Genomic DNA, 22,732 nt, shown 5'->3' with positions numbered 1-22,732 from the left:
CTGCCTGGGGGAGATATTAAGTGTAACACAAACATAGTTTTCTCAATCCATTAATTTTAAATGATGTGCTTTTTTTGTGAAATTCAAGCATGGTGTGTGTGTGTGTGTGTGTGTGTGTGTCTCTGTGTTGTAAGGTAGGAGGGAGGGCTGCTTGTTTTGTTCCTGTGTGCTGACGTGGCCTTTAGAAAGTGGCTTTTGTGTGCAGCAGAGAAACCTGGGTTTCAGATGCCAGCCCAGCCGGAACATCTTCAGGCTCATTAATTATGGAGGCGCCTGACAGGGGTAGCTTCGCTTGCTTTGTTTCCATGGCAGATGAAAGGGGACATGGATCTTTCTGTTTTGCCCAATAACAACCATCCTGACAAATTCCTGCAGCTTGACGTGAAGTCTTTAATGAGGAGCTCAACCCTTCTGCAGGCTAGCCTCGCGAGATTTCCGGGTGCAAATTATCCTGCTCCACAACACTGGCAAAACCTTGTCTACTCACAGGTAAGATCTAAGGGCATAAAAATAAAGGGTAGGGGCGTGTTTCTTTATCACTGTATGACATTTTCTTATTCGTGTGAAGAAGGAGGTTTGGGGTGGGGGGGGGGGGATACAGAGAAGCTGCCTGCCCCCCCCATCCCTTCCTGTAAGCTCTGCATTTGATGTGCAAATTCTTCTGTGGGTTCATTCCCCTCCAATTCCTGGCTTCTCTGACTGATTTTGTTTCAGATTTGTATCTCATTTACTCCCTCGCTTCAGAACATTGTAAACCAACTGTTACATTATCAAATAAGCTTTGAGGGAAGAAATACTACTTAACCTCAGTCTGTTGGTGTGATCTATACAATAAAATGTGTCAAATGCTTGCAGGGAAAGGGTGTACCTGCCTCTGGGGAAGTCTGAGCCTTGCTTTGGCCCTTTTAGGCTATCCTTCCTTTGATACAAAGGAGCAAAGGATTGTGCGTGACAGGACAAACTGGCCGCTCTCCATCTTGGAAAGTGGTGCTCAGAGCTTAGATGTGCCTTTTCCACAGGTGTCTGCATGGACCAGCCATAGGAACAGGATCTTCCAATCTAATGCAGAGTATTTTGGTCTTGTTCTTTCCTTAAAGAATGAAACTAATGAATTCCATCTGCTGAGACCCACACAAAGGCCCCTGCTGAGGCACAGCTAATCTAACAGGGATAATCTTGTTTTAAGATGCGAAGGCTAATGGCTTTGAGGGCTACTCTAGTGTAGAGAGAGGAAAGAGCATTTCTTCTCAGAACTGAAGTAACTGGACCTATAAGCCCCTGTAAATCATTAAATTCTTCGGAGTGTTCAAATTCCCTGGACAGAAATTTGTTTGCTTTTAAGAACAGTTGCTGCTCATGAGTCCTGGTGTACAGTGACTGCTTTGTGGTGTTTGTAGGTTCCTTGGGACATATGTCATGAGATCATTCAGAGTAAGAGACTTAAATGATTATGTAAGTTGCCTCTATTTTATAAAGGGTTTGATTTGTTTCCATTGTAAGTCAGCAGCTTGGTATAAAAACATTAAAATTTTTATTTATTTATGTATTTATTTTTTTATTTTTACATCCAATCTTTGTAATTCTTAAAGCCTTGTGGCTTTCTATGCAAACCCATTTATTATTGTTTTGCTTGGTAAAATGAAATAAAGTTCCTGCTTTGTAGAACAAAAGGATTAAAAATGATTTTAGAGCATCTTGCTCCTCCTCCACCTTCCTGCTATGAAGTACATTGTGGGGTGTCACACAGCCAGTAGATTGTGGGGGTGCACTGTGACACATCAGTCTTCTAGCATCTTTTGTTAGGGAGTACGGTTGATCTACTGCCTACATTTACAATTTCACAACTAGAACTCATAAGCTGAGAAGATGCAAATTTCTAACAGGCAGCTTTTTATATAAACCCTGTTGGGCCTAAATAATTATTCTAGGAACAAAGAGGTATACTTCCACAGAGTGTCTTTGCTAAACCTCAAATGAATTATCTTTTTTTTCCCTCAAATGAAATGACAGATAACTTAGTGAAAGCTGATTTACTACTGAAGTAACAGATGGTGGGGAGGCATGGTAGACAAGTGTAAATTCAGGAAATTAGTAGGCGTGGTTCAAACTATGAGGAAAGGCACTTGATCTCACAGTCGCTAGTGAACTGCTGGAGATCTAGAAATGAAGACGGACAAACTCCATTGAGTAAAAAGTAAATAAATATGAAATGGGAACATGAAATTTTGAAATAGAACGATGTTTCTAAAAAAAATTCCTTCCATATATCAGGAATATCTAATGGGGTGCTAAGCATGAACGAAAAGGAAGTGTCGTATTTCTTAATTAAATTCTTTCCTTTGGGGAGATTAAGCAAACAGGAAGATTATGCAAACACCATTCTCATGAATCACATGTTCAAAAAAAATTTTCAATTAAACATTTAGGTTCAATCATCTTCAGGAAGAAAATTTGAGATTCATCTCTCACTGACCTTGAGCAGCCCAGGCCTCAGTCTGAGCTCTTGTAAAATGAGTGCAAGAGTCTCTATGGTTTCTTAAGAACTGAGAGCAAATAACGTATAAGGAAAAGACAATAAAGTGCAGTTTCCTCTCACAGTTGAAGAAGTAGAAACAGAAATTCTGGGCTGGGGGTCGGAGTGTTGTATTTCATTTGATAGAATCCTGGAATCCCAGCACACAGGAAACCCTGCCTCCCCTCCAGTACTGCATAAAACATGTGTGATTTACATCTAAAATCCGAGTACTCACTAGGTAGGATCAAGAGGACCAGGGATTCAGGGTGACTGTAGTTTGGGTAGGCCTCCTCCTCCTCTTCCTCCTCCTCCTCCTCCTTACCTAAGAAAAAAAAGAAAGTATAGGATTTGAAAAATTAACAGATAGTATTGTTACTTACTTTCACCATATTTGGGTTGGATTTGAGGCAGAACTTCATGTAGCTCAGGCTGGCCTCAAGCTCAATATGTGTCCAAAGGTGACCTTGAACTTATGCTCCATCCTCCCATTCCCTGGGGATTGGAATTGCAGGCGTATGCCACCATAACTGGTTTTAGAAGCTCTGGTAATTGAATCTAGGGTCCATGCATGGTAGTAAGCATTCTACCAATGGGAGAGTGCCACACATACACATGGTCAGGCACACACACACACACACAAACATACACACACACATACACACACACACACATACACACACAAAGAAAAAACCTTGTTTTAGTTAAATGACAAAATATTTAAAGGCATCAAAGTGGGAATTGGCTTTTCTTTTTTTTTTTCTTTTTATCTTTTTCTTTTTTTTCTTTTTGGTTTTATCGAGACAGGGTTTCTCTGTGTAGCCCTGGCTGTCCTAGAACTCACTCTGTAGATCAGGCTGGCCTCGAACTCAGAAATCCGCCTGCCCCTGTCTCCCAATTGCTGAGATTAAAGGCGTGTGTCACCACTGCCTGGTGGGAATGGGCTTTTCTGATGTGAGGAGCATCCGGACCTCTGAGTCTACTCAAAGTGAGGTGGTTTTGTTTGTTTTTGTTTTGTTTTTCTATTCCTGACTCTTTCTGCATTGGTTTCAGAGCCCTGAGGCTTCTCAGAGGAAGTCTGTGAGCTGGAGAGAAAAGGCAGCGGTGAGACATGGGCTTCCTTATTTCTAGACAGGTTCATTTCCTGTCCTAACGTGTCCATCACTGCATTGCTGTCCTATACCACTGTTTTCCTTAAATACCAGCATCTATATGTGTCTCTGTGTGTGTTCATCTATATGCATGCATATGCACATGTGTTCATCTATGCATGTGTATATGTGTGTGTATGACTTTAGATGTATATACATGTATACATAAGTTTACATATATGTAAGTCTGTATGTATATGAGTATGGATTTGTGTGTATGTGCTTGCATGTGTGTATATGTCTATATGATTTGTGTGTGTTTAGATATGTGTATGTATGTATGTATGTGTGTGTAAATATATTTGTCCTTCAGCCTTCCATTTTGTAACTCCACATTTTATTTCCACTGCATCATAGTTTAAAACATTTTCATTGCTTTTTATTTAAAATATAGTCTAAATATTTACAAAATTTGTATTTGAGATATGTTTCTGTTGATTCTTAGATCATTAATTACATTGTGTACTTTCCTTCAGAATCTATTGCATTATCAATGTTTTGAAAATATTCATAAAATGGAGTACTTTCAACTGTTGACGTCAATTGATTGGATTTGTTGATTTTGTTGTACAATTGTCTTAGGGATCTTTTATATGGACATATGTAATTTTAATAATTACTTTAATATTTTATTGTTACAATAGTTTTATAGCCTATGTCCTATATTATATTTACTGTACTTGGCCAGTGATGCTACTTTTATTTTTGGAGCTGTTAAAGCTTCCTGCTTTTAGTCTATTTTGTTTGATATTTATATTGTGATATATTATTATATTACATTATATATTCTGTAGTAGGTAGCTATTTTATGTTGCAGAAACAAACATACAGGAATCTAATAATGCAATAGGTATACAACTCATCTGCAACCTTGGTATATTCCTGCTATATACATTCTGAGAGGCTTCACCTAAAGGCAGAATTCAAATTCTTTTCTTGGAGGTCCTTTCTACAATATCAGAGTCTGCATTATGCCTGCATACCAAGAAGACAGAGAGGAAGACACATGTACTATTGGGGAGGTTAGTAGTCAAGTTTGAGTTTCAACCCAATTGTTGTGTGTCATTGGCAAGGAAATGGGTTTGTTGTGTGTCTAGACAAAAACTACCTTAAAATAAATAGATGCTATATTTAAGATAAGATACTTCAAATATATCACATGTCTACACATACAGCTTATATCTTTCTAAACACTTGCTCTACCCACAGAATTGACAACTGAGCTCATCTCTCAGATAGATTCTGTCTAATAACCATGCTTAGCAGCAGCTCCTGCAGGCCAGTCTACAAACTCCCCTGTAAAAAAGCAGAACTGATAAACATTTTTTTCCTCTTTAAGCATCAGCAAAATCACTATTCTGAAGTCGTTCTGAGATCTCTCTTGGAGTGCTTGTGCAGATCTCTGGAGGTGGGCAGGGTCAGAGCCATTTCTGTTCTTTGAGGACCCCCTAATCTCTCTCTGCACAGCCTCATCTCTTGAGAGGGTCTCAGAGCTTATGTCTACGCTTGTTCATGGGAATTTGGAGGCCCGTGCTTATAATTGTTTTTTAAACTTGGGTATGTTGTTTCTGTGGTTATTCTTAGTTTTTATGTCTAAATGACAGAAGATGTAGGTGATTTTATTTTATATTTAAAGACTCAAGTTCTCTTCTTGTAGTCTTCAGTAATTTATTTCCTCTACAGGTTAATTGACTATTTGTTAATTTATTTAATTATTTATATTATATATTATATATAGTAATTAATTTATTTAGCCTCAGATTGCTCTTCCTCACATACAATATCCCTAAAGTTCTCTTAAAGGTATGGGTCTCAAACTGGCCTTGGGAGCTGACTTTCCTATCTCTACTTCTCTACTGTCTGGCCTAATGAGGCTTATAAAATCATGTTTTTAACATAATATTTGCCTTCAGTTACTTTATACAGGTAAGAAATTTTCCTCATCTTTATCCCCCCTTTTGTTTGGAAGTAATTTTGCATCTCAAAGTTTGAGGTCTACAGTTATTATACTAGGAAGGACCATACTTTTAGGCCCTCCTCCCACACTTTCAACCATCCTGTTGGTTTCCCTGACTCTAGACATATAGAAATGGTTCAAGTTGTTATAAATGACTACGTAAATTCTCAGATTTGCCACAAGTATCTTTTAAATTTAGTAATCATTAATTGTCTCCCAGATTACCATGACTAACACTTATACCAAACGATTTTTCACTGTACAACTTGAATAACTGTCCCCAAGCTTCTGATATCAGGAGATATGGCTATGACTCAGATGGTAGGATGTCCCACATGAAACTTTAATGCTCTGAACTTGGTTCTGCATCATTCACATGAATATCTAGGCTCAGGGTCATTTTTCCATAATCCAATCTATTTTTGGGATGAGGTGGTGTTGGGACCGATGGACCCCTGAAGCTCATACGCAGACAGTTCAGTTGAATCAGCAAATTCCAGGCTCACTAAATGAACTTGTCTCAAAAAATAAGGAGCACACCCAATGCAACCTCTGGTGTCCACTCATGAGCACTTGTGCTCGCATGTATACACACAAGCACATGCACACAGAGCATCATCTACACACACTGCACACACACAAACCGGGCTAGAATAAAGCTCCAGCATTCCTTCCTGGTTCTGGGGTGTTGCAGTAGTGGGACACAATGGTCACTCTTCAGCAATGCTTCTGCTGTGGTGAGGGAGGCTACTCCTCACCACTGGGGCAAGTGGCAAAGTAACAGGGAGTCTAAACAGCGCTTACATTTTAAAATCTGGTCTGCTGATCTCTGTCACTGAAAGAAGAAGTTAAGTCTTCTTTAGTTCAGTAGGCTCACTTATGACTTTTCTTTTATTTGCTCTTGAGGTAGCTTATATTTACACCCGAGTCCACTAAGAGACTGCCATGGCGCTCTTCCTTGCTCTAGTAATTTGGAGGTAAACACTCTTTCTTTGATTTCAACAATATCTCTCTCTTTTCCTTACAATTGGTTCCTAGTGTCTTAACTGACATCAGTGTTAAGCTTATGACCATCTAATTCTCTAGTTCACTTTAAAACTCAAATTGTTATAGTCTGATCACCGTGTTGATTTCTATCTATTCATCAGCATGCTTTGGCTTCATCTCCCTGGCAAACGCCAACGTGACTCATTCTCGATGTATAATGATAGAGGTTCTTCTTTAAATGGTCAGTTAGATGCTCTCCCTTAGAGTTTATCTGCCCAAAAATGTCTCCGAGCTCTTTAAGTAAGTGACATTTTACTTGCACACTGGATTATTAGGATTGAAATGAATAAAAATTAATGGGCAAAATTAAGAGTGAAAGTCTAGCTGAACTTTGAAGTGTTACTTCTTTAAATAAATATTTCAAATGGAACTTATTCTTTCAAATGGAACTTATTCAACGGTCTAGTTGATTAAAATCATTCAGATGCTACTGAAATTTCTTCTTAGTGTGTCACCTAAGATGCAGTATGGAAAGTTAGACTTACATATATGTTCATTATTTTATTAAACCTATTTGGAAAAAAATAAAGTACAAATGAGCCTTTTTTTTTTTTTGGTAAACTTTCTATTTGAACCTTTGAACCTGAAGACTCACTCTTGCTAGGTAAGCCCTTTAGCATTGAACTATGTCTCCAGCCTCATAACTAGTGTTTATTTTTATTCTTCTATTATATAATAATTATTATATATTTGGCTCTCTCAGGGATGAAGGCCACAATTTCCAGTAATCTAAGCATGTGCTTGGTCTCTGAGCCTTGCCCCAGTAATCCATCAAATAATTATTAAGTAATTTATTGTTATATAAATTATTTAAAAATGGTTTCCTTAGTAATAAACCTTAATATTAAGTTTTCTTTGTTGTGTCCTTCAGATATAAGAATGATGTGAAGATCAAAAATAAAGAACACATTTCAGGAAAACATTTAAATCTTTTCAAGGAAATGTCCTAGAAATAAGGCTTTAGAATATACCTGTTTTGATAGCTTCATATATTAATTTGTCTAAATCTATATACATATTATAGTTTATATATACTTTTCCTGAGCCACACATTTTATTTTCCTCATTTATCAAACCTTTACATTTTCACTCAAGGAGCAGTCTAAGAGGAAAGGAACTTAACAAAGACAATATGCATGTCAGAAGAGTTAGCCTACTCCAAAACTGATCAAAGCTGCCACAGTTTCAAGAAAACAGAGGTATAATTATACAAAACTCAAATAACCTTAACTTCTTGTCACAATATTTTTATTTAATTAAGAACAACACTGATAAAGCTACTACTCATCTTTAAGCTAAATGTTAAGATGAAATTTATTATTTTATTATACAACTAAGCATCATACACTATAAATTGTCTTTTAGCATGCAAAAACCAAATTAACGTCAGAGGAGGTCTCCATAGTGACCCCTAAACACATGACAAATGGATTTATTCAAAAGTCAAAGGAGGGGTTGTGGAGATAACTCGGTTGTTAAGTCTACTTGTTGCTCTTCCGGTGGACCCAAGTTATATCCCCAGCACCCACAGTGTCTGGAACTCACGTTCCAGGGGATCCCACATCGTCTCTGGTGTTGGAGGGCACCAGGCCCACATGTGATGCACATGTATACATGCATGCAAACACTAATACCCGTAAAATAAATATTTTTTTAAGTCACAGAAACCCAGTGCCCAGAAAAACAAAAATGGTGTTATCAAAACTAATTTCCCCTTTATTAACCAATTATTTCAGAAGGATATGTCATGTAACACCCGTCTACAATTTTACACATTTAATGTGATTTCTATATCCTAAGAGATGCTGAGTCCATCTATGTATGACTAGGGGTTATACACATGATTCAAAAGGATGTAATTCCTACTTGTATATCTCCCATGTTCTTATTCAGTCACCGGCATCATTACACACCACACAAACACACACACGCACACACACACACACACACACACACACGAAAGTTTGTGGGGAAAGGACATATATTATTATGTGTGTTCTTTCTATGTATATATTATGTTTAAATGTCAATTTTTATAATTCTGAAAGTTGACAACTGAGCCCCCAATAGACAATTCCTCCACAGACACATAGTGCCAAATGAGGTTGAAGTGATCCAATTGCTCTGTGACTTTTCCTGGTGCCAGGGAGATGTGACTTTAGCTGATAACTGAAGAAATGAGTCCACTCAAATCAATAGTTTTAGTATAGAACCTTACAGGAGCATGGTGGCTCCTAGCCAACAGTAGCACCAAGAAAGCCCAATCTAGCATACAGGAAGACTCACAGAAAATCTATCCTGGGAGTGCCCTGCTTGTGCCAGTAACAGGCCGCTCCACAGAGATAACTCCTATATCCTAGCAATTGCTTGTTGCTTATATAGGCTTGGAAAGATGACTTGTGAATCTTGTAGTAGCTTTTGGATCCTCTGGAGAATTTCAGTGTAGCGATTTTCCTGAGCTTGGTAAGATATACATTATTAGCTTCCCATATTTAATGAACCTTCTGTCTTGGTCTAGCATGGACCAAGTGTTTCCATTTGGGAGAAGAAACTAAGGAGTACCACCCTCCACCCCAAACTCTAGGACAGATAAGCAAATGATGTGTTTATAACAAACCAAAACATAGGTATACGATTATTTTACATTTTTTTCATTTATTTGTGTGTGTGTGTGTGTGTGTCTGTTCATGTGCTTGCCAGGACTTATGTGTGTGGACATAAGGAGTACGGCATTGGCAGCTTTGTGATTCTCTTTTCTTCTTGTACTATAAGTGTCTGGTGATTAAATCCAGGCTGGCAGGTTTACCTGCTGAGCCATCTTGCAGTCCTTGAAAAATGTTTTTAATCTTAATTTTACTGGATTTAAACAATAATATGAAATATTTTTATGACTCAGGTAGCATACAAAAAGGCATAAAATACCATTAAATTCTAATGCACAGGAGCTGTAAAACTGGGTTTCCTCAGAATTCTAGATGAAATGAGGGACACAATACTTTCTTTGTGACTGGAAAATATCAGTGAAATGGATATGAAACTCAACAATGTAACATAAAGAGAGTAAAGTCCGTAAAAGGGAGGATTCTAAATAGAGGCAGATCAAGGGGCTGTTTTCTAATTTGTTGTTTTATCTGTTGGGTTTGAGACAGAATCAAGAGGTTTTCAGCTGCAGATTTCTGCCATTTTGGCTTCACTGCCACCAGGAAGCCTATCTTGTAATAGAAGCCTCATTTTCTAATCTCCCAACAGAGAGAAAAGAACATTACTACTCAACGAAACAAGGGATTTGGTGGGGAGAACCCAGTCCTTCCTGAGAGTCCTCCAGCCTCCATGTCTTCAGTCATGAAGAACAACCCATTGTATGGTGATGTAAGTTTGGAAGAAGCTATGGAAGAAAGGAAAAAGAATCCTTCGTGGACCATTGAGGAGTATGACAAGCATTCTGTGCATACAAATCTCTCTGGACATCTGAAGGTGTGTGTACTAAGAAGGGTCTCCAACTGATGAGGTAGATCAGCTAATCTGAAGTTAGAAAGCTGTGGTGGAGTGACAGGAGTGACCAATTCCCACACCATCCTTTCCACCCTTGAAATTATTTCTTCCCCAGCCATTAAGAGGGGGTTGCTTATTTGTTTTGTATTTTGCACAAGCCAATGGCATCTGGAGAGAGAAGAAAGAGGAAGTGGCAATGACCAAATTTCTCCTGGGAAGATAAAAGTTTCTTACTTTCTTAAAATTAATTTGTAAGGTCACATATGTGTTGCCTAATCTTATAAGTATTTATATTCATTATCACTTAGGAGTAAGTTTCTAACTCTACATTTTTCTAGAACCACTGATGAAGTTATCAGGCACTGTGCAAGGAATCCCTTAACAATGATCGTTTTATTAACATTCTGAGTCCATCAAATGATTTAAGATAGCAGGTTTACATCTTGGTCATTTTTCTTGTGTCTCCAAACCAAACAAAACACTTCAGTGAGGGAAAGTATGCAATGAACTCACTCACCCAGCTTACGATTTTTCTCCCCTTACTTTTTCTTTTCACCCTCTGATGTCACCCACACAGAAGACTCAAATACCTGAAAACCAGAATGGATCTTCTCTTGTCTGAAAGGAGTAAAATTCCTGATCAGCCTTGGCTTGCCTCCACCTGCCTTAGGCCAAAAAGGGCTGATATCTCCCAAATACCCGTCATTTAAAAATGTGTGTCTGGTCCAGGTTTATACCTTAGCCACCTGAAATGAATCACTTTCTTTATTTTTTCCCCTTGGATGGGACTATAGACTTTAATATTCTGCATACAAGTTTTAAAACGTTGAGTGTGTGTTCCTTGAAACACATCATAGACTAGAATCCCTGACAGCTCTTAATCCCCTGGCTTGGAGGAATCCCCTCTTCAGTTCCTTCCTGTGAAGATGCCAAAAGACAATCCCTTTCTCTCTGTCTTCTTTGTTTTGGTTTAATCTCATGTTTCTTACCAAAGACTTCAAATCATTAAGCCTATTATTGGGTAAAATGCATTGATTCACTTCACACACAGTCACTTAGTGCTGGGCACAAGCTAAGGCCTGTTCTGTTGCCTTTGCTGTGTGCAGGGCTGACAGGAGGTCTATGGAGATAAATGCTGCCTCCCTGCCTGCACACAAATCCATCTAACTGAGTAAACAGGAATAGTTTACCTGATTCAAAGAGTATAATTTTCATGTACCAACTGAAAAAATCGAATTTTTCTAAAAAGCTTTTTTTTTTGGTAGGTTTGGATCTCAGACTTAGACAATTCAAGATCATTGGCAACGAGAAAGTTTTTCTTTTAAGTTAAATTTACAAGATGAAACAGAAATCTAATGGGGATGCTGTGTTACTGAATCTGACAGTTCCTCACGTAGCTGAGCCTCTGTGCACACTCACACTTCTCCGAGCAGTCATAGTCCCAGGCTTTCCTGTGTACTGGCCTCTTGATGCACCTTTTCAGTGTTCATTTCCACAAGAATCTTCTGGAAAGCTGTGCAGCCTGCCCTCATTAGAACTTTTTTAAAAGTCTCTTGATGTCAACTTCTTTTGTCAGTATTTCTCTCCTTATCTCATAAATAGCAGAGAGAGCTCCTCATTCAAATTTATAATCCCCTTTTAAACCTTTATTTTTATTTTGCCTGTCTGGGTGGGTGTTTTGCCCGCATATGTGTCCATGCATGCAGTGCCCTCAGAGGACACAAGAGGGTGTCAAGTCCTCTTGAAACTGGAGTTATACTTGGCCATAAATGTAAGTGGCCCTGTGGGTGCTGGGACTCAAATCAGGGTCCTCTGCAAGAGCCGACATTGCTTTTAGCTAGTGACTCATCTCTCTAGTCCCATAATTTTATGATCTTGATACCAACTATGGACTATAACCCTTCCAAGTGTTTTCATGGATCACTTACTGTTTTTTTTTTCTAATTTTTTAAGAGCTGCAGGTCACAAAAGATAAAAGAAATGTTACACTTAATTACCAATGCAAACCGAAATGGGGCTTTACGAGGGGATTGCCTCTATGAGAGAAGCCATCGTGACAACAAAATGAAAGCACTAATGTTAGAAAATGCAGGACTCTGATTAGAACACAAACATGACGAAAACCAAGTGGGTGCAGACAAGGGTTTTAAAGCTGATATTCTTCTGCTGAGGTCTTTTAAACACAATGGTAATTCTTAAGCACTTTTAAGTAGGTGGTTTAAACCCACTTACACCTTCCTTTTAAAGAATCACCATTGCCAAATACATCCCTGCTCCTTACAGGTATGCACATGCCTCTCCTGGTGCTACAACCCTAACTCTGAAGCTATTTCAGAGACCCTAGAGGCTGCCAGCTATAGAAGACCAGTTTTGTGACACCCCCTCTCCCCGCCCACTAGCTGATAGAGGTCCACAGGATGTGTTGAGGGTGATGGCCTGTTTCAAATCCTTCAAAATATCTAGGCAAGAAAAAAAAATCAAGGTCTTCAGTTGATAAGTGAAACTGGCTACTCTTTGTAAACTTAATATATGAAAGTTCATTCCCTGACAAGACACAGAGACTCTGTACTAAACTAGCTAGAGATTAGAGGGAATTTAAAAAAAAATAGCATAGGAAATAGTAGAGCTTATAGGTGACCAATTGGGTGGGCACTTGGGAGCAGGCTGACTTGAGAAGCCAATGATACAGAGACACCCTATGGACAGGAGCTAACAGGAGGAAAGACACATCACGCCCCAGGGATTCTATGTAGAAGATACACAGTTGTTCAGCTGTGCAAGGAACCCTGAACACCTAGCATTATCCTTTCTGCATGGAAGTCAGTTAGGGATCTGGTGAAACTTAACCAAATTCTTTTCCCAGCCACAAAGATGACATAAAGCCTTCAAGGTCCATCTAAAGCTAGGAATTGTAACTGTATTCCAACTCGATTGATTTGTAGGCATATGTATAAGATGTTATAAACACACAGCTGGCTAAGAGATGACTCCCATATATCTGACTTGGAAGTTGAACAATTTAATACAGAGATTTTGCAGGCCACCCAACAAATTCCAATACAGACAGACAAGTTTCCTGTAGGTATCAGTGGTCGGCCAGGCTGTGTCAGTGTATCTGAGACATTTAAAGATTATAAGCCCAGTGTTTTAGCTTTGAAACTTAAGCCTTACCTAAAATAGTGCGCATACAGAGCAGGGGCCTCTGACATCATCTTGTTCTCCAGTCACCATCTACAGTGCTGACTAGTCGCTGATGTTTCCTGTGTTAATTTTCTTTTAGGAAAACCCCAATGACCTGCGCTTTTGGTTGGGGGACATGTACACTCCGGGCTTTGACACTTTGCTGAAAAAGAAGAAGAAACGCAACAAGCGGTCCAAGTTGTGTCACATGGGTCTGATTTTACTCGTCGTGGCCTCCATCCTGGTTACCATAGTGACTCTCTGCACTCTATTCGCTTAAGGAAGTTGCAAACCCCGCTTTAAAGCTCTAAAACGCCTTCTAAGTATTTGCAGGAAAATCTGTCCGTGCGTCGTGAATGTCTGCGTTGCTAACTGTGCGACCAAGCGTCATTGCCCTTTAGAACGTGAGCGTCGCTTGTGTTATGTTGGCCTCTCTGCTTTGGTCTTTAAAACCTGTGTGTCATTCCAGCCTGGGTTTGTCCTTTGTGAAGCAGGCTCACGGTAGCAAAAGTCACTTCCTAGAGTTACAATCAAGCTTTAGAGAACAGGCTGCGGCTGCTTGTCTCCCTGCTTACCTGGTTTCCACATCGGTCCTCCCCCGACTCCTCCTCCTCCTCTGAGGAAGCTGTAGCCCATCTGCCCAACCGCTAGGATGACCCGAAGGCTTCTGCTGAGCTATCCCTCAGTTTAGATCTGTTTTTACCTTCCTTTATCTCCGCTAAAGTTAAAGGCAGATAAAGTGGGAGGGAGACATTGTTCAAACCTATTCTAATTTCCCCAGTCATCCTTTCTGGTGAGCTAAATTTATGTTACTGTTTTAGCAGAAACAAATTGGTCAGCCACAGTGGCATAATCAATTGCATTATATCCAATCGTGCTTGTGGGTTGATAGGAACTGGCAAGTGTGACCTCTAGTGGCAGTGGGTACGTGGTTTACCAGAAATAGGGGGGTAGGGCACTGGAAAGACGCCAGGAATGCTGCCACCCCTGAGCATTCGACTGAATGACAGGCCTGAACAAAAGATTGTCAGAGAAGGGAGCTGGCTTTCAGACATGGAGGGGAGAGGAGCAGTTGGCTCCTAACTGTAGCTTTTCCCTCAATGGCAATGTCATTTTCTTTGTGTATTTATAACCTTCTGCTGGGTGCAGATACCTGGGAACAAACCCCAGGATGCAAAGAACCAAAGTAACCATCTTCTCCCAGGACATTCTTGCCGAAGGCTCTAAGCCCCACTTCTAATGCTATTTAGTGTGTGAAATAAGGCTTTTCTTCTTCTTCTTCTTCTTCTTCTTCCCAAAGAGCTCAGTCCTCTCATGCCCTGTGATAACGCCTTACTATCTCGCTGTATTGCTCATCAAGATACTTGAAGTATATAGAAATGAGGGTTTACTGGACAAATAAACCATTGTGTACAAAGCAAAATGTCTTACTGATCTTTGTGCTGTCTGGATTGTTATTCCTCTTTTTTTGCTTGGAGTCCAGTCCAATGTAGAAAGGATGTCAGGGAAATGGCGGTGAGGGGGCACTCCAATGCCAGCCAGGCTCACTTCTGCTGGGGATGCTCTTAGACACTGCCTGCGGTCACCCCACTGTCTTCTAAGCTTGACTGCTCTGAGGATTCAAATCATGCTCAGGGGTCCCCACACAAGACACCCCTCTGTGCTGAACTGTGTTATTTGTGTCTGTCCAAGACAAGGCCTGATGAAGCTTTCTAAATACACTGGGATGGGTAACCACAGAAATGTGAAGGCAGCTCTGTGAACTCCTAGCCCACCCCTCCACCCCAGCTTCCCTTTCTCCTTCCCAGTCAAGGAGCACCTACGATTCCTCTACTCTTTAGGCTTCCTCCCTTTTATTTACGATACCTTTGGACACTTATTTCTTCTGCATGAGTGAATTTATTACTTTGCTTTTAAACCAATATCCATTGCTAGCTTTCAGTGAAACCGGACTCAAAATACAATATTGTTCCTCACTGAATTAATGGTATGTGTCCTGCACATAAGGGAAAGTCATAATGGGAATGTGTCCTTGTTTGCATGCAAATTTATAACTTGCATGCACTTCTAATTCCCCTTGTGAAAACAGCTCCAGGAGGAAAAAAAAGTGTAGGGTCATGGAGAGGACAGCAGTAATGGCTCTGACCAGGCTTCTGCTCAAATCTGGGCTTGCTTGAGAGTCTCTGATCCAGGTCCACTCTTTTCTTCTTCCTCTCTCTTTCTCTTTTTAAGCTTTTAAATACCGCGTTTGGCACATAGCACTAGTCAATAAATAATAAGTCCCATTGTCAGCAACTCTATTTTAGTCTCTTTATTAACTACTAAATTGGGTTAAGTAAATCTGTACACCTAAATTCTTAATAATAACTTTTTTTCAAATACAAAATTTCCCCTTATTATTTAGAAGGCTCCTCTACAAAAGTCTGCTTTCTTGTTTATATATGTTTTATTTTATTTTATTTTTTGCGTATTAAGTTAGTGTGCTGAAAAATTATAAGCTAATGATGTCACAATTTCCAGGGGAAAAAAGTAGAACGTTTACACTTGTTTAAAGTGCTGCTCTCAGATATAAACAGAAAGATCGGCATTGTTTTTTCACCTATTAAGAATTCTTTTTCCAATTATATTTCGGTTGCTGCCACCTAGTGGAAAATTTGATGCGTGGCCTATGGGAATGCAAGGTCCCAAGGCCACGAACTAGAGTGAGCTGCTGCCACCTGGAGGACACATTTATTATGCCGGCGTGAAGAAATTACACAGGAAGAAATGGGCACTGTGCAGGTAGGTAAGGAACTGGGAGCTCTTGGCTACCCTTTGTAAGGCTGATTTTGACACTGTCTTGTCTTTCTAGAAAGGATATGTGACTGGCTGTCAGTCAGGTTGACAAAGACAGAGCTAGAACCTCGGAATAAACTTTAGATTCCACTGCACGTCATCTGTGAACACTAGAAGACTCAGTGCAGTGGTTCTCAACGATCCTGATGCTGCAGATAGTTGCACATTAAGTGGTGATCCCCAATCATAAAATCATTTCCATTGTTACTTTATAGGTATAATTTTGCTAATATGATTCATAATGTAAATATTTGTGTTTGGGGTGGTCTTAGGAAATCCTTGTGAAAACCACTGCTTTGGAGGATGACTACTTTCTCACTTCTCCAAATGGATTAAACCTTTGCTGCTTTGTTTTTGACTTCCTATGGTCTTCTGTTTGTATACTGGTAGCTCTCTGCATTGGGGAATGTCTTAGTCAGGGTTTCTATTCTGCACAAACATCATGACCAAGAAGCAAGTCAGGGAGGAAAGGGTTTATTCAGCTTACACTTCCACATTGCTGTTCATCACCAAAGGAAGTCAGGACTGGAACTCAAGCAGATCAGGAGGCAGGAGCTGATGCAGAGGCCATGGAGGGATGTTATTTACTGGCTTGCTTCCCTTGGCTTGCTCAGCTTGCTTTGTTATAGAACACAAGACTACCAGCCCAAGGATGGCACCACCCACAAGGGGTCCTACCACCCTTGATCACTAGCTGAGAAAATGCCTTACAACTGGATCTCATGGAGACATTTCCTCACCTGAAACTCCTTTCTCTGTGATAATTACAGCTTGTGTCAAGTTGACACACAAAACTAGCCAGTATAGGGAGCCTTTCCATTTTTCAATCAATCAATCAATCAGTTAATTAATTTAGGAACCTGTGCTCGCATGTGTGTGTGCATGCTCATGCATGCATGCAGAGTCCACAGCAGTATTTCAGGCATCCACCTCCAGCATCTTCTATCCTAGTCCTTGAAGCCCGAATCTTTCACTGAACCTGGACCTGCCCGCAGGCAGCACATTCCAGTGATCTGTCTGTCTCCAGCGTCCGCAGCACTGGGCTTGCAGGCAGGGTAGGTGGCAGTCCTCAGCTTTGGATGCGTGTTCATGGAGTTTGGACTCTGCTGCTGATTCTTTCACAGTTAACACATTCACTGAGCCATCTCTTCCATCCAAATACAGTTTTTGTAGTTCCCTTTCTTCCTGAAATAATCCTTTACCAGTTTTCAAATTTTCCCCTCCTATTACTGAATAAATGTCATTTTGGTCATATATAAGATTTTTTTTCAAACTATAACCAGACAGGGCCATTAAATCTTAGCCTCTCTAAAATCTTGCATGCACACACACAGTTTTTTATTTAAAAAAAAAAGAAAAACAACAAGGTTCTTGTTTCCTTCCAAACAGTCACTTAGCGCAGACTTTGGCCCGACTTCAGGTGAGAATGTTAAGCAAGAGGAAAGGACTTCAGAGACTGAAGCAGAAGTTTCTGCCAGAGTGGCAGCTCTTCACTCATTTTATGAACATGGTGACTCATGTACCTGATCAAATTTCCCTCTGTGCAAATGGCTGGAAAAAGTCAGGCTGGAAATATGGCTTCTCCTCTCCAGAGTGTGGCACTTTCTCATGTGCATTGCACGCTCAGCTTTATCCCGGCTCCACGACTTACTTTGCCCTTACGTTCTGCCCCAAATATAGATCCCATCCCCTACCTGCTTGACTTCCCCCTTCAGTTTCTGGTATGCAGAGGGCGGGATGATACTCTATGCAATCCTTGCTGTCCTGAAACTTGCTGTGTAGACCAGATTGGCCTTGAACTCACAGAGAACAGCCTGCCTCTGTCTCTGCTTCTGCCTCTGCCTCCTGGGTGTTGGAATTAAAGGTGTGGGCCACCACATCTGGTCCCCTTCCTCCACTTTTAACTTACTGACAAGATGCAGAGTCTAGAGACATAGAGGGGTGTGTAGATAATTACATGTTTGCATTGATACAATGAATATATTCATATATAGAAGCTAAACACAGGAATGAAGATGTGGCTGATTGCATAACGCTTTTCCTAGCATGCCTTGGCTTCTGGGTTGGATCCCAGAATGAAAAGAAAAGAAAAGAAAAAGAAAAGAAAAGAAAAGAAAAGAAAAAGACAAGAAAAGAAAGGAAAGAAAAAGAAAGAAGACTGATATTCAAAAGAAAAAAATTAAACCAAATGAAAGTATAATATTTATTTATTGGTTTTATGAATTTGGTTTTTTCAAGACAGGGTTTCTCTGTATAGCTCTGGCTGTCCTGGAACTTACTCTGTAGACCAGGCTGGCCTCAAACTCAGAAATTCGCCTGCCTCTGCCTCCCAGAGTGCTGGGATTACAGGTATGACCTACCACCGCCCAGCTGAAAGTATAATTTTAAAGAGAAAGTATAATTTTATTTTATTTGAAATTTTATTATTTTTTATTATTTTATTTTATTTAAAAATAAAAATGTTCTTTGAAGCAAAGATTTGAATATTTTTATAATATTTGAATATAAAAGACTCATGCACTAAGCATGTCTCCAGCAGGGGGCACTATTCATGAGGCATGAGGCCTACACTCCCCCCCCCACCCCCCCACCCCCCCACCCCCCTACCCCCCCCCACCCCCGCTGGGGAAAGAAGTCATTAAGGCTATGAATGTCTTTGGCCCCTTACTCACACTATAGGATGTTGAGTGTCCCCTTTTTTTTTTTTTTTTTTTTTTTTTTTTTTTTTTTTTTAAAGTTTTGGTTGCTTTTATTATTTTTTTTTTGTCTTTTTTTTTTATTTGATATAATTTATTTACATTTCAAATGATTTCCCCTTTTCTAGCCCCCCCCCCCACTCCCCGAAAGTCCCGTAAGCTCCCTTCTCTTCCCCTGTCCTCCCTCCCACCCCTTCCCAGTTCCCCGTTCTGGTTTTGCCAAATACTGTTTCATTGAGTCTTTCCAGAACCAGGGACCACTCCTGCTTTCTTCTTGTATCTCATTTGATGTGTGGATTATGTTTTGGGTATTCCAGTTTTCTAGGTTAATAACCACTTATTAGTGAGTGCATACCATGATTCACCTTTTGAGTCTGGGTTACCTCACTTAGTATGATGTTCTCTAGCTCCATCCATTTGCCTAAGAATTTCATGAATTCATTGTTTCTAATGGCTGAATAGTACTCCATTGTGTAGATATACCACATTTTTTGTATCCACTCTTCTGTTGAGGGATACCTGGGTTCTTTCCAGCATCTGGCAATTATAAATAGGGCTGCTATGAACATAGTAGAGCATGTATCCTTATTACATGGTGGGGAATCCTCTGGGTATATGCCCAGGAGTGGTATAGCAGGATCTTCTGGAAGTGAGGTGCCCAGTTTTCGGAGGAACCGCCAGACTGCTTTCCAGAGTGGTTGTACCAATTTGCAACCCCACCAGCAGTGGAGGAGTGTTCCTCTTTCTCCGCATCCTCTCCAACACCTGCTGTCTCCTGAATTTTTAATCTTAGCCATTCTGACTGGTGTAAGATGAAATCTTAGGGTTGTTTTGATTTGCATTTCCCTAATGACTAATGAAGTGGAGCATTTTTTAAGATGCTTCTCCGCCATCCGAAGTTCTTCAGGTGAGAATTCTTTGTTTAACTCTGTACCCCATTTTTTAATAGGGTTGTTCGGTTTTCTGGAGTCTAACTTCTTGAGTTCTTTATATATATTGGATATTAGCCCTCTATCTGATGTAGGATTGGTGAAGATCTTTTCCCAATTTGTTGGTTGCCGATCTGTCCTCTTGATGGTGTCCTTTGCCTTACAGAAACTCTGTAACCTTATGAGGTCCCATTTGTCAATTCTTGCTCTTAGAGCATACGCTATTGGTGTTCTGTTCAGAAACTTTCTCCCTGTACCGATGTCCTCAAGGGTCTTCCCCAGTTTCTTTTCTATTAGCTTCAGAGTGTCTGGCTTTATGTGGAGGTCCTTGATCCATTTGGATTTGAGCTTAGTACAAGGAGACAAGGATGGATCAATTCGCATTCTTCTGCATGCTGACCTCCAGTTGAACCAGCACCATTTGTTGAAAAGGCTATCTTTTTTCCATTGGATGTTTTCAGCCTCTTTGTCGAGGATCAAGTGGCCATAGGTGTGTGGGTTCATTTCTGGATCTTCAATCCTGTTCCATTGATCCTCCTGCCTGTCACTGTACCAATACCATGCAGTTTTTAACACTATTGCTCTGTAGTATTGCTTGAGGTCAGGGATACTGATTCCCCCAGATTTTCTTTTGTTGCTGAGAATAGTTTTAGCTATCCTGGGTTTTTTGTTGTTCCAGATGAATTTGATAATTGCTCTTTCTAACTCTGTGAAGAATTGAGTTGGGATTTTGATGGGTATTGCATTGAATCTGTATAGTGCTTTAGGCAAAATGGCCATTTTAACTATATTGATTCTACCGATCCATGAGCATGGGAGGTTTTCCCATTTTTTGAGGTCTTCTTCCATTTCCTTCTTCAGAGTCTTGAAGTTCTTGCCATACAGATCTTTTGCATGTTTGGTAAGAGTCACCCCAAGATACTTTATACTGTTTGTGGCTATTGTGAAGGGGGTCATTTCCCTAATTTCTTTCTCAGCCTGCTTATCCTTTGAGTATAGGAAGGCCACTGATTTGCTTGAGTTGATTTTGTAACCTGCCACTTTGCTGAAGTTGTTTATCAGCTGTAGGAGCTCTCTAGTGGAGTTCTTTTACTCCACTAGAGAGTGTCCCCTTTTACTTCACTGAATATGAAACTGTCTAGGGAGCTCCAATGACTGGCCAGTCTTCTGCCTCCCAATGTTCCTCAGTACTGGATTTGTTACAGTGCACAGCTGAGTCTAGCTTTTCAAACTTGGTTCTTTCATGATTGCTTTTGAGCCCTCTCCTCATCCTGGACACATTTCTGCTTTGAAACGAATAGCATGGATGATTCTTGGACACCTGCTGTCACATGGCACCACACTGATGTCCACTTATCCTGGGTCTCTGCATCTCAACTTGATGTTAACTTCCCTGCAGCTAATACATGTTGCCAGAGTGATACTCTTATCTTATCTTCTGCATTTTGTTATTTCAAAAGCCCTCCCCCCCACACACACACAACCTCATTTCTTTTGCCTTGTACTGCTTTGAAACACATACAGAACACAGTTTCAAGGAAAGAGGTTAAATTTTGAAGGTGGTGAACATCTGGCAGGAATGCAAACTGGAGACACCTGATCCTTTCAACTCTTCTGAGTGATTTGATCTAAGTGTCACTGTAATGAGGAGTTCATGTGCTTCAGCTGCTGACGATAAAGGGGGTCTTTATATCTTCCCATCCCTATAGTCACTCACATACAATTTCCTTACTATCCTTCAGCTCTCAACTTGCAGGGATTCATAGAGAAGTTATGAGTTAAATAAGCAGGGACACAGCCACACAGTATACACTGATTCCATCAACCTGTGCGGACTCTGGGTTAGATACAATCTTTGCAAAGTGGAAAGCCCACCATTGAGAAAGACTGTGGGTTAATTACTCTTTTCTTAGTAAATCATGCTGGCAGAATTTCTGTTGTCTATCACAAGGTAGCAGAGCACACAATTCAACTTAACTGACTTTCTGTTATAACTACTTGACAATTAGATATCTCCTCCTCTAGAGTTCACCAAGGACCCTGGCTAGAGGTGAACAGAGATGAAACCTACTTGAAAAAAATTCAACCTCCCATGCCCTGCATGTCAACATCTATATCTAAGGCTTCCAGGAGAAGATGCAAATTCTTACTGTCAGGTAATGTTCTCTCCTGGACTTCAAATTTTTGTATATTTCCTTAAAAATGTACATTTCTTAATTTGCACTCCTTGTACACCCAAACTTTCATCTTCACCCAAAAGAAAAAGGGATCACTTCTAATTTCTCAATAGCTTCTAGTTCGTCTCTTACCACCAGATGGTAGTCACGCACCAAGATGCAGCTCCACTGCCCCCACACCCTCAAGGATTGTGCTTCCCTCATGTTAGAAAAGAAAATGACTGGAGAACTTCTAAAAGAAAAATGATTAATCATGCTGATTAAGTCCTGGAGTCTGGGGCAGGGGCCGTCCTGGATTGTCCAGTGTGCATTAGCACAGAAAGTGACAGTAATTGGGATCCCATAGAGAGAACTTTTCAAATTCAGGGAGTTCAACCTGGGCACCAGCACTCATTAACCAAGTTCTCAGCAGTGTTTTTACTCAGAACTAAGTGATAGCTTGTTAAAATGCTGACTCTGGACAGCTGAAACGAACCTTCATGTTTGCCAGCTTCTGGGTTGATTATTGCTGTCAAACTTCAGGAAAGATACCGAAGGCTTCACCTTCTCTCTTTCTAGGCTGATTATAAAGAATCAAGGATTCCACTGTGGTTCTGGGGGGACACTGATACACACACACTCACACACACATACATATATACTCACATACACACATATACACACACACATACATACATACATACATATATACACACATACACATATACACATACACATATACATATGCTTTTATATTCTTTGTTTCCCTGGGAGAGG

General features: G+C 40.2%; 1 protein-coding gene across 1 annotated transcript; it reads left to right on the top strand.

Moving 5' to 3' along the window:
* Positions 1-243: 243 nt before the first annotated feature.
* Minar2 (membrane integral NOTCH2 associated receptor 2) lies at positions 244-14,744 on the top strand. The gene is made up of 3 exons (XM_052155479.1): positions 244-489; positions 9,917-10,141; positions 13,440-14,744. Exons 1-3 carry the CDS (start codon positions 313-315, stop codon positions 13,617-13,619), a joined length of 582 nt encoding a protein of 193 aa, XP_052011439.1. The 5' UTR covers positions 244-312; the 3' UTR covers positions 13,620-14,744.
* The last annotated feature ends 7,988 nt before the right edge of the window (positions 14,745-22,732 follow it).

This window comes from Apodemus sylvaticus, chromosome 13 (assembly GCF_947179515.1).
Source record: "Apodemus sylvaticus chromosome 13, mApoSyl1.1, whole genome shotgun sequence".
NCBI classification, from domain to species: Eukaryota; Metazoa; Chordata; class Mammalia; order Rodentia; family Muridae; genus Apodemus; species Apodemus sylvaticus.
This window is presented reverse-complemented; position numbering and strand designations above follow the sequence as displayed.